The sequence below is a fragment of the Fusarium odoratissimum genome (genome assembly GCF_000260195.1).
Source record: "Fusarium odoratissimum NRRL 54006 unplaced genomic scaffold supercont1.28, whole genome shotgun sequence".
Classification (NCBI taxonomy): Eukaryota; Fungi; Ascomycota; class Sordariomycetes; order Hypocreales; family Nectriaceae; genus Fusarium; species Fusarium odoratissimum.
This window is the reverse complement of record NW_022158712.1, coordinates 197,898-209,630: the sequence shown is the minus strand read 5'-3', so window position 1 is coordinate 209,630 and position 11,733 is coordinate 197,898. Positions and strand designations below refer to the sequence as shown.

At 47.3% G+C, this 11,733-nt stretch overlaps 6 protein-coding genes across 6 annotated transcripts; 3 read left to right on the top strand and 3 right to left on the bottom strand.

The window, feature by feature from the left end:
- Window positions 1-274: 274 nt before the first annotated feature.
- FOIG_12706 (uncharacterized protein) lies at window positions 275-1,754 on the bottom strand (the record flags this gene model as incomplete). The annotated part of the gene is made up of 1 exon (XM_031213643.1): window positions 275-1,754. One exon carries the CDS (start codon window positions 1,752-1,754, stop codon window positions 288-290), a length of 1,467 nt encoding a protein of 488 aa, XP_031056601.1. The 3' UTR covers window positions 275-287.
- Window positions 1,755-3,145: 1,391 nt separating this feature from the next.
- On the top strand, window positions 3,146-5,047 carry FOIG_12705 (uncharacterized protein; the record flags this gene model as incomplete). The annotated part of the gene is made up of 1 exon (XM_031213642.1): window positions 3,146-5,047. One exon carries the CDS (start codon window positions 3,146-3,148, stop codon window positions 5,045-5,047), a length of 1,902 nt encoding a protein of 633 aa, XP_031056600.1.
- A 65-nt stretch (window positions 5,048-5,112) lies between these two features.
- On the bottom strand, window positions 5,113-5,478 carry FOIG_12704 (uncharacterized protein; the record flags this gene model as incomplete). The annotated part of the gene is made up of 2 exons (XM_031213641.1): window positions 5,113-5,285; window positions 5,334-5,478. The coding sequence occupies 2 exons, from the start codon at window positions 5,476-5,478 to the stop codon at window positions 5,113-5,115; spliced, it is 318 nt and encodes a 105-aa protein (XP_031056599.1).
- A 133-nt stretch (window positions 5,479-5,611) lies between these two features.
- On the bottom strand, window positions 5,612-7,041 carry FOIG_12703 (uncharacterized protein). The gene has a single exon (XM_031213640.1). It carries the CDS (start codon window positions 6,681-6,683, stop codon window positions 5,697-5,699), a length of 987 nt encoding a protein of 328 aa, XP_031056598.1. The 5' UTR covers window positions 6,684-7,041; the 3' UTR covers window positions 5,612-5,696.
- A 643-nt stretch (window positions 7,042-7,684) lies between these two features.
- Window positions 7,685-9,428, top strand: FOIG_12702 (uncharacterized protein; the record flags this gene model as incomplete). The annotated part of the gene is made up of 2 exons (XM_031213639.1): window positions 7,685-7,756; window positions 9,156-9,428. 2 exons carry the CDS (start codon window positions 7,685-7,687, stop codon window positions 9,426-9,428), a joined length of 345 nt encoding a protein of 114 aa, XP_031056597.1.
- Window positions 9,429-10,184: 756 nt separating this feature from the next.
- On the top strand, window positions 10,185-10,851 carry FOIG_12701 (uncharacterized protein). Its single transcript, XM_031213638.1, has one exon. It carries the CDS (start codon window positions 10,270-10,272, stop codon window positions 10,672-10,674), a length of 405 nt encoding a protein of 134 aa, XP_031056596.1. The 5' UTR covers window positions 10,185-10,269; the 3' UTR covers window positions 10,675-10,851.
- Window positions 10,852-11,733: the final 882 nt, after the last annotated feature.

Genomic DNA, 11,733 nt, shown 5'->3' with positions numbered 1-11,733 from the left:
TCAGCTGGGGATGAAGTGCCGTCAGCACCAGTCGCGCTGCCCTCGGAGGTCGATGGAATGGAGAAGACCGGATCAACGCGGAACTGGTCTTCAACATCTGATGTTGGAACTCGCAGGTCAGTGATAATGCTCAGTATTCTATGAGGATTACGTGGCCTTTCGGATGAGCTAATTGGTGGATGAGTTTCGCCCGCCCTGCGTGAAAGGGCTTCCCCTGCAGAAGATGTAAGGCTTCGTCTATCAACATCCGTTGTCACGAAGCTCTCGGAAGCGTGATATAGAAGCCACTAATATTTCTTGCTGATCTGCCAGTACTTCCCCAACTCTTGCAAGGAGTCTAGGAGGATGTAGAAGCCGGAAGAAAGCTGTACCGAACCGGCTGCCTTGGCCGACGTTAGGAGGTAACGTGCAGCCGTCCATATTGACCATGAGAATGGCCATCCTATCCGGTCTCCGTGTGTCTTGACAAACATTGACGCTATATCAATAATAGCTCTAGCGCTATTCGCACAAGAAACTGTGGCACTTTCTCGGACTCTAGCATCATGTGTTGTGAGGGTCTGGTGGTCAGAAAATTTCAGCAGACTATTGATGTAGATAGTAAGGGCATGGCCGTATACATGGATCATAATGACTGGAGGCTGTACATCATGGATGCGAGGGGCTGTAGCACACCGTTCGGTTCCTCGAGTATACGAATATTGACTTGCATAAGAGGCAGTTGTATTTGTGTTAAGAAGCAACCGACACCACGGCGGGAGGCCACGAAGACAGTTGTCGGCGGCATGAGAGAGGCTGTAGAAGGAATCCAGCCAGCTGACTGTTCCGGACTCATCATTTCCTGTTAACGTGATATAACTTAAATATAAATCGTGATAGCTTCGAGAGACGTCAAGGAGTTGCAAGAGCTTGAAGAACGCAGCGGATACTGAGTACGTGGAAGGCTCGGCACTGCCATAGCTCGCTGAACATGAGGCAGACGGGTGTGAGGGTTCATGGAGCCATGTGGCTTCCCGGCTTGGGCGAAACGGGCGCAGAATGTGCTCGGTCAGCAAAGTCGGTTGACTTGTAGTTATAGAAATGAAGGAATCTAGAGCGAAGATTGCCCAGAAGAGCTTCGCACGCTGTCGCGCGCTTGGTCGGGTAGTGGCAAGCCGACCATCTCGTGAACCACCAGATACACTCTGTCGTAGAACTCTTCCACTTGCTGTCCGTAGTTGTGCAGCCAGACGTGCAACAACGGCCAATCGGCTCCAAACCTGCGGGCCATTTGTCATGCCCGACAAATCAAGAGTCAAGATTGTAGCAGCTTCCAGAGCGGCGTAGGAGGGCTCCTCTGACGCCTCAATAAAGATGCGCCGTTTAGTGTATTTCCAGAACGAGTCACTCTGTGTATTATTGAGCCGTGGGTGATAAAGAAAAGGAATCGATGCACCGAATATGGCGTAGTATAAGAGTGTCGGCTCACGTAAATCGGCGAGATCGTGCAGGACTAAGTGGGAGTCTAAAAACGGAAACCACGGGTGTATGTGACGAAAGAAGACCGAAGTAGAGGACACGATGAGGTCTAAAGGCGGCTTTCGTTCCTCCAAGGATGCGGTTCGTGCAAATGTGCCTTGGAATACCCAGTCACTGGGCTTCAGCACCGCCTCTGGCTTTTCTGGGCCTCCGGAGTTGCTCTCGTGAGTTGAAGCAGGCGTAGGCCCTTGAGTTCCGACTTGTGAAGCCCGGGTTGCTTGTTCCCCCGCAGACATCATTTGGGTTTCGTGGTTCCCACCACTGGACTCCTCGATGAAAGTATGGGGATTCCCTGCTCTTCCGCTTTGAGAACCCTCTAACTGCGCTTCCAACTGCCCTGTCGGGACACCAAAAGGCTATCAGCCGAGGTCTGTGGATGTAGGATGTGAAGTAAAGCTTGAGAATCAGGATGGGGATAGGTGAACTCTTTACTCCATTGCACTCGACTTACGGATTCTTGATTCAAGAACTTGGCGATGTCCTGGAGCAAAGCCAGGGCATCGGCGGTTGCCATACTGGCAGGTCACCTGACTTGTGACGTACCCTTGGCACGACGGGTACCCACGGCCACATCTTGATTTCCGGCGTCGACATCGGTCGCATCTAGAGTTTGAATGGGTTTGTTAGCAAAGATTACATGGTCTAGGCCCAAGGTCCACGCAAGCGACCTTTTAAGGCGGGGTGTCATACGATGGAGCGGTGCTCGCGGCGGACGATGTAGGAGTTCTCCTTGTATTTGCCATTTGGTAGACGTAGGCCACCATGGAATGTTTTTTCCGACCAGAACAAGGACTGAGCTGGTCTTCTGCGACGGCATATGGCGGACTGCGAGGCATCTTCAATGCGATGACACATTGGGCCATTCCGGCGTGAAAACATACTTGCGGCTTTACACTAGGTCACCCCAGCCTGTCGAGCTTAACCAAGCAAGGAAACGCTTCATTTCACTGCAAGAGCCTAATCAGAGATACGTTAGATACGTCCATGCGGAACAAACATCCCGGAGGCCAACCGCGCTGACAGAAGCTACTATCTTTACCGGTTCTGGCCATTCTAAAGATTAGCGCCGCGAATCAAGGGATGAAATTGAGTATAGAGACAGGCAACAGGGGAGATGATCAAACAGCCACTTCTTGGTATCCAGAGTTGAATTTCTGCTTTTGGTTTAGAGTCACCAGTAAAAAGAAATTTTAGTGTGAACTATCCCTCCTAAGCAGCGATTGGCCAATCGGAAGCCGAAATTCAAGCCGATACCCCTGCCCATCATGTAGCCTCAATGTGCAAATGATCGAACATATAACAGAATGAAGAGACTAGTTTATTGTCTCCTTTTTCACCAGCAGACTTGGTAGCATTGTCATCTACACGCTCGAATCGAATCATAATATCATTTTCCGCCTCGATCTCTTGCCGCTTGGCACCATGGCCTCGTCAAGATTGACATGGGTTTATAGGCGACAAGACCGGGCCCAAGACGTGCCGAAAAATGTTCTCGATGAGTACAAAAACATCATCCGACACCTATACTTGGATCAAAACATGACTCGCCTAGAGGTACTTAGTTATCTCAAGGATAATCACGGGTTTACATTGACGTAGGTCAATTCCATTTGTACAATATACGATCATGGTTGCTGACCAGAGATCATATAGTACCAGTCAGTTTGCAAAAGCAACAAAGCGCTGGGGTCTTTATAAGCAACCTCGCCAGGCCCAGACAATAGTCCAGGCTCTTGAAGCAACTATTTCGCCGGAATCTGAGCCATTGGGCGCGATATTTGATATCGAGGTTGATGCTTTAGGCGCAGATGATGAGAACGAATCTCTTTTCCACACTGTCAATACACTTAGTCCAGATTCCCACATTCCCAAAAACACCGAGAATGACGAGGATTCATGCAAGGAGCCATCTCAGAAAACTGGAGATACCTTGATGGAGGCCCAAGAGGGCCACCGGAAAACCAGAGGATCGAGCAGCCGGTGCCACCCAGCGGATGTCAAGAGTCCAATACGTATTTCGAGCGCACCCAAAGCTCAGATTTCATTAACTTCGAGATGTTCGACCCCCCGGGTTCTGGACCAAAAACAAAACACTCTTCTGATCTGTGATACGACGCCAGAGTTGTACTTAGATTATTTGGCATGCTGCTACCTCTTTCAAGATTCTTTTAATTGTGTTGCGGGAAACATCCACTTTAGTGACAAGATTGCCGCTGATGAGAATCTTATACGTCAGTTTTTGGATCTTATGAGGATTGCCAAATCACCGAGCATGGGTCAATCGGCTATCAATCTGCTGCGAGATTTCCATCTCCTTGAAGCTGCAGAAGGGGACGCAGATAAGACATCAGTCTTGCCATATACATCTGCGCAAGATCGAATGCTTTTTCACGCCTATTTGTCCAGCATCTATTCCCTTATACAAGGCCGAGAGAACCATGCTCAGAGGCATCTTGGCCGACTTCGCCAGATCAGGGATGAGCTCGTAGCAAGTCCAAATTGTTCCCTTAGTATGTGGTCCGTCCTTCATTTACAACAAGAGTCCGGTCAGAGGGATACCACAGGCGATCTTCTTGAAAAATTGGATATTGGCGATGGAGAATTTCTATATTCCTTTCAGATGTGCCTGAGGGTTTGTAAGCAGTGCCTTGAGTTGGTCGAAAAAGGCGTCTCAAGTCATGTTCTTGTACAATTTGACAGCTTATTTCGACACGCAAGTGATGCTGCAATTTCACAGGAGATTAGTAGACTGATGCGAAAGGAAAGTCGTCTTGATACGTGGCAAGAGGCTGGATTCCTGTTTGCCTTCGTTTGGGGCAATGCACAGCAGGAAACTTCAATCTCATCGTCCTGGTGGAAGCAAGTCGAGATATCAGGTATATCACCTACTCATTTCCTGGCTATTATTTGTCGGATGATTGTTCATCAAACAACCGTCTCCCACCAACACTTGAAGAAAGAATTTGCATCAGAATATGTCACAAAACAATTCATTAGCTTGTTCTATCTGGAGACAATCGAGGATTTGTTGGAAGCAGACCTCCCAACGCGACATTTCAAGAGAGAATTTCTACAGCACTTTACCAAACATCACACATGGTCCGAACTAGAACCAGAGGACAACGGATCAATTAAACGTGTCCAGAACTTCCAACAGAGAGTTCTAGATAACGTGATTCGACATAGCATGGATAGTGCAAAACATCACTCCTCCGTCCAGGAGACTTCGCCCCAGGCTACACCCTTGCAAACAGATGTCCGAATGACCCAATCTCTTAGTCTTGGTTCCAACAAGTCCAATAATTCATCCTCGCGCTCCACAAGCTCTTCACACGGTCGTCAAAGATACCTCAGCTCACTGAGCAACAATCCTACGATAACTCGATCACCAGCGTCAGGATCCTCTCGAGGGTCTTCCATGAACTCGTTTCGGAGATTTCAAGCGGCAAGTGCAGCTATTACAATACGTCTGAAAGACTATCAGGGTTCGCACATGCAAAGTTTGGATGAACAAGGCAGTAGTACTTAGTCAGAGACTCACTATCTCATTTGATTTAATTCCCTTACTGTGAAACCATCGTTAGGGTGGCTAGATTAATGACTATACGTGTACGACTCGTTACGTGTGTTAAATACACCTCTCCTTGTCAACTGCTCCATCTTGAGATGGGAAAAACCACGAGATCTATCGTCGAGGGGAAGATATCGCAAGAATGGGAGGAAGCCATTCCTCCAGGGACGTCGTGTATGCCCAGTCGTTGCTGTAGCTACCGAGGTCAGCGGTGTTGCAACTGACAGGGACACCAGACACTTACTGGCTACAGCAATAACGTCTTTCGCATTCTTCGACACAGACAAGGCTGCAGCAAACGTACTGGGGTGGGATCCAGCTGTGGATGATCGGATCATGACTCCGGGGGCGACAGCCTGCTGAGACGTGATCAAGTTACTCCGCTGCATGTCTTGAACTCCAACCAGCAACCTCGAGGGCTGATTGTCCTTCGGCTCTTACGGTAAATGCAGTTTGTTGGAGTGGACATTGGGAGAACATATGCGGTTCGTCTCGTCGTTTTATTCATCAGGTCTGACAGTGTCGTCGCTCATATCTAATAAATCTACACCCATCAGTAAAGTGCCTCGGAACTCCAACCAAGAACATACCGTAAGATAATCATCATTCATCCACCTATCAATCGCTTCGCCAACTCATCAAAAACGCCTCCCTTTATGTCCTCAAAGTCTTCATCTCTCGCGTCCTCAATACACGTCACTCTATGATCCAGCGAGCTGATATCATCTCGTATTTCTATCATCACAGTCTCCTCCGCATCTCCCTGCTCCAATCCTTCATACTTCTTCTCCAGGCGCGCGACCTTGTCTTTGAGCTGAGCGTTATCGGCTCTCAGTTTAGCGTTGTCGGTTTGCAGGTCGTCAACCTTGGCTTCCAGCTTCTGGAGCTTATCCCAGAACTGGCTGAAGAATTCGGGATGGCTGTCTTGTCGGGGCCGTTTGCGATTAGACGGAGCGTTCGGGGGAGGTTGGGTTTTCGTCGCTTTCTTGTAAGAAGGGGGTTTGGGGGGAGGAATGGTTGTGACTTTTGCGCCGCTGCCGCTGAACATTCGTGAGATGTCATAGTCTGGGTCGGAGGATGGTTTGATTTGACGTCGTTCTACAGCCTCGCTGATGGACTTGAGCTCATCGGGCGACAGTAGAGACTGCTGGATGTAGATGCGCAGGGACGTAATACAAGAAAGCTCGTGTATTAAGTCGAGGACCTTGCCTGACCTCGCACGCGCTGCTACAACCGGCTCCTCAACATCGCTAGGAACAAGAATGGTGATTCTGTTATCTAGTGTGAAGTCAAGGTATGTAGTCGCGTCGAAGATCTGTTTTACGGCATCGGGCGGGGTCGGCACATCGGAATAGGCGAAGGACTTGATGAAGAAGGGGTTTATCCGGAGGCATACGCCCGCCCCAGCTGGCTTATCCTTGAATCTGAAGGGGATGCTGATTTCGAAGTGCGCACCGTATCGACTCGCGGGGTCGAGTCGCAAGGTAAATCGTATCGCGTCGTGATCGGGATCGGCGGTCGCTAAGTTACGCGTGGCACTCTCCCATTGCCACTCGACGACAGCTGTTGTTTCGTTGATGGCGATGCATGCCATAGCGCAAGATTAGTAGACGAAATAAGAACTTACCTGCACAGCACGGCCAACAACGCAACCGCGAGGGAGATACCAAGCCTCGCTGGCGGGTGCCCAGGACCTCCAGTAGAACTGCCAGGTCGCCCCGGAACTCCAGTAGAACTGCGAGATTCCGAGTCCAGGTCACCCTCTACACGCCCCGGTTATTCCACAGAGAGGAGCGCTCTCGCTCTCGGTGGGTATAATCCGGAATTTTATAACGGGTGTAGCGCTATGTTTGGGGTTCCCTCGAGGAGTGTTGTTGAGCGCGGGATGATGGGAGGGACGTTGCGGCGTGGAGGCGGCATTGCGAGGAGGGCGAAGGGGAGGATGATTGAAGATGAAGGTGATTGTGAACGAGTAGCGTGAATTGGCAAAGGTGGAGAAGTTCGGGGCCGGGAGAGGGTTAGTCCGGCCAGGCTGAGGGACAGCCTTGAGCCAAGATTAGAGGAGTCTCATCAGACACTCGATTTTACCTCCTGTGGCACAACACAAAGAGCTGCAGCACGCCATAATCGCCAGAATGTATCAGAAAAAATCAAAACAATAATTTTTTTAAAAAGAGTATCGAGCATTAGAAGAGGCCATACGTCGCAATGGAACTTGTTCCCGATAGCAATGTTCAATCAATTGAGGCTCACGCACAATGCCAAGATGCGCTTAATTTTAACACAGGGGACCTTCAGTGGATTGATCCGCCGAGTAAACCTCTAAAGTGAAAGCTGAGCTATGCTTAACAGTCTGATAAGGTTCTTTAGATATGCCGTGAGGGACATAATTTTGTTTCTTGGGATCGAACCTTACAGGCAGACTGGGCACGTTGCATTGGAATAGTGCGATCAGGTTGTAATATTTCGGTTTTTTTACAACAGACTCAATTTTGGCCATACCGCGTTGACTCTGTCGTATTATTACTTCAATATATAACATCTAGTGCATGTGCCCGCGCCGCCCCTACTAATCAATGACTCGACATTGCAACCATGGTCCTGTTTCTGGTAATCAGCTTGTCTGCCTCCCGGGAACCATACAAGTCCGCACTGACGAGGCAGACCGTATGCTGCCCCTCATCGGCACAAAACCCACCATCGCCAATCTGACAATCTAGGGTGTCTCTTGTCAGCCGACATGATGTTCCAGGTTGTCTTGAGGATATTCAGAGTTTGTTACTCTAATTATAATACAAAGAATAGCAGGCATCGGAGCAAACATGTTAAAAGACAAATTCATTGCACTTTAGTCTTTGTTTTAGTCTTTTTACGCTGCAGGAGGGATTTCCTTATGCACTCCGGTTTAATCATCAAAGGCAAATACCTTAAATTCCGTCCTGTGTTTTGTGGCACAGAGACACCCGGTTAGCGCAGGTCGCATTCAAGCAAAAGGTAATCTCTGCTTAATCGACCTTCTGGAAATCGTCCATGCTGACTGGGAGCTTTTGAATGTAGGTCCGACCGTCGACATTGATCACGAACACTTGCTTTGCCTCGCATGGGCTCTTGCGCGACGTAAATATAAACCTTGTCTCACTCATTTGGCAATCGTTGTTCTTTGATGTCTAGTAGTAGGTGCCAAGACGTTAATTTATTTGTTTTCTCTCTGTTCCGCTGTAAAATAGGCCAAAGACAATAATTGAGTAAAACACGAGAGGATGGCTCTGCAAAGGTAGTTTGTTCAAATGCCAATTAGACACGTCACCCATGGGCTTTCATCATCCCAGTAGGTGCGATGTTTGTTGCGGGTTTTTCTTTGAGACCAAACATTGACCAGATAGTAGAAAGCTGCAAAGAGAAACATTTGGTTATATAATCACAACGAAAGGAAAACAAACAAGCAGGAAGCATATACAATACAGTTTATTAGCCTTTCATGCGCCAGCGCATTCGCCTGCCTACGTAACAAACAACAATCCACACCAAGGTTCTTTGATTAAAAGAAATATCTTTCAATAAAAAGCCATTCAAAGAAAAATACTACCTTCACTGTCGCTCTGGTAAAGAGTCACCTATAAAACCCATTCCTGATTCCTGATTCTCTCAACAATATCATCGTCATCTCTCAACATTGTCGTGGGCATCTCTCAGCACATCGAAATATTAACTCATAGACATTTCTCTTCAATTTAACATGACTCCTCCTCCCACTATCGAAATATCAGAAGTCATTGACGCTCTACGCATTGTCTCCGCCATTGCAAGTGCTCGCTGTGGCGCCAATAGCTCTACCTCGGATAGCGCTTCTACTTCTACGATGCGCACTTCAGAAACGCTATATTCCTCCGCCAAAAACGCTCCAAGGAAGAAATAGTTCTTCAGATGTCGCCTCCACTGCTACGATATGTACTTCTGAAACTCTTGATTCCTCTGATAGCCTGGGCACCAGAACCCAAGCCACTTCAGAAGAGCTCCTGGCATTAGAGGCAAGTCTCATCTTATGAATGGACATTTGTGCTAACAGCAAGTCGTAATAGAATTTGAGGAAGCCCTCCGCAGAATGGTCGACGGACCAGTCATCGATCTCTCGTCCTCTTTCATCCTTGTGGTTAATCAGAACAACCACTTTAACAAGGAGACTACTAGATCCCAGTCCACTATAGCGTCATTTACTGCTTTACTTCGACAAGCCAGGGTAGATGGAAAGTCGGCCTGGAAAGAGCTTTCTAAATGCGCCAAACTTGGTGTTAGGAAAGAGGATGTTAACACCTGTGGCGCCCGTCATGAAATCTCATGACGCCATTGCGTTATCAAAGTACGACTATGATGCCTGGTCCAGCTGCTTATTGGGGGATCGTTCAGCGCGGGGACCGGTTCGGGGTCAATCTGCGCTGGTTCAGGGGTTTTGTTATCAAGGTCATTTGCGTCCATACTTGGAACTTGCAAAATACAAAGTCGATGAAGGTTATGCGAACTGGTTCTAGTTCTTGGTTTTTGTGTTTTTTTCCTTGCGTTTAGTGATAGGTTGTGAAAAGCAATTATCGTTCTTCTCAATAAAACAACAGATCAACACAAGCTCGGCATGGATTAAAGTTAATTGCCTTAGTGGTGGGGAGCACTTCTGACTAGGTGCCGAAAACCGCCCGTTGGCCTGTTGGCCCGTTACACACTCTTGTGGGCCATCCGAGCGGTACAACCGGCTTGAACAGGGGCGTCGGAGATGATCTATCTACACTCCCGAGAGGATATTGAACTATCCCTTATTTGTATATTACATCCGATCCTGTGGATCCTCTAGATAGTAGATTACTCTGCATGGGGTATAACCTTAAAAGAACAAGCATTACTCCGTATTTACACTTTAGATACTACCTCACAATGCCTCCACATTAGGCCGTGTCACTCATCTCCGGCGTTCCGAATGTAACAGATCGCTTATAAAAGTTTTTAGAACGTGGCAACGGCATATGATCAGGGCACGTAAGTCAAGGAGAGAAACACTTAAGACTAATCTTTATATAAATATCCCATTGTTCAGCTCACTGGTGCTTTGGTATCCAGATAGCAAACTAGTATACAAGATAAACACGCTGAATAAAACTTGTTTCTTTTTCTTATTTCACCTTAATCTCGACACCATGTTTGTTCCTCTTTTGTTGCTGAACCTTCTACTTCCAAGCTCTCTTGCCGCTCCCTACCTCAACGTGAGAGACTGTCAAATAAACGAAATTCCCGCCAGTCTATCTGGTGCTTACATCGACCGGGACAATAAGAATAACGTATCCTTCCGCTTGTATTCTGAAGGAATTGACACTCGATGTCCCCCACTCAATAAAGACCCTCAGAAGAACACAGCCAAACCTTTTACTTCGAAAAACGTTTACGAGTGTGCAAACCCTGCAGTCACCTTCAGTTATAATGGCGACGACGGCCAGCTCAGGATCTGGATTAGCAACGAAAAAGGCTCTTTTGGCGGTTTTGTCACTATTTCTAATCCCTCGTCGGAAGTCATCTCAACTACCCTCAAATGTCTGGATAATTGAAAGATTGGGTAAATGAGAATCTGTACTAGTCGCATTTATCACATTTTATGAAGAAGAAAAAGGGTGGGCGTGTTGGTGGAGCAGAATGAAAGGGAAGGCTCAGTAGTAAATGCTATATTGGGTGTTTGTTCGTCATTATATCGGCGCTATTTCTTAATACAGAGAACCATGCAGGCCTGTCCTAGGGGTGAAGATATGTCCAGAATGATCACACATGTTCCTTTGACTTGTATAGGAGCCCTCAAGGTCGGCCTCAGTATTTGTTTTCTTTCTTAATCTCAGGATATTTGCTGGTGCTGCATCAACTTTGTGGCTTTAGACTGTATGGTGATCTCGACGGAATACTGAGAGACAAGGTAATGTTTTCTAGTAACTATCTTAAACTTCCAACCGCAAATGAAGATGTAAACAGTAGATCACCGTGAGATATATTAGAATCTTTACATGAGTATATTATTTCCCCGCTTTATCTGACATGTGTTTGAAAATTCAAGTACAGCTAATACTCGTATTACAACGCTCAGTACTGCTTTTAAGCAGAGAGGAGAATATATTGATATTCCATTCAACTGATGTTGGGGGTCTGTGCCTTTGTTATTACCCGCCCCAACAATATCCTCTGATGTGGTTGTACATATGCACGGTTGTTAGAATATTGAATGCCTTGTTGGCATTACATGATGGCTGGTTTATCCGGGCCGTAGATTTCCCGACATCCTTTGCTTGTGCTTTGGCGGTGTTTGAGAATTGGGTGACATGCCCGTCTGCTGATTTTAACTCCATAGTCCGGCTTGTATATCGCAAAGCTCAAAAAGAACTGCATCAAGTCTGATAGCTTGGCAGGCTTGACAGAGTGACGATCGCAATATTACACACTTCTTATTTGACACAATGATCTGTCTGTCATGCCAAAGGATTCTCATACACACAGCTGAATGGGAGCTAGAATCCTCAGATGACGAGTTCCACAACCAACCATTCACCCACCACACTACTATACAGAGCCTTCAAAACTCTGTCCGCGCAAGATGCATGATGTGTGTGTCGAAACTCACCGCT

Excerpts from the sequence above, each read along its gene's own strand:
- FOIG_12701 (XM_031213638.1), top strand. The coding sequence starts at position 10,270 with ATGTTTGTTCCTCTTTTGTTGCTGAACCTTCTACTTCCAAGCTCTCTT.
- FOIG_12703 (XM_031213640.1), bottom strand. The coding sequence starts at position 6,683 with ATGGCATGCATCGCCATCAACGAAACAACAGCTGTCGTCGAGTGGCAA.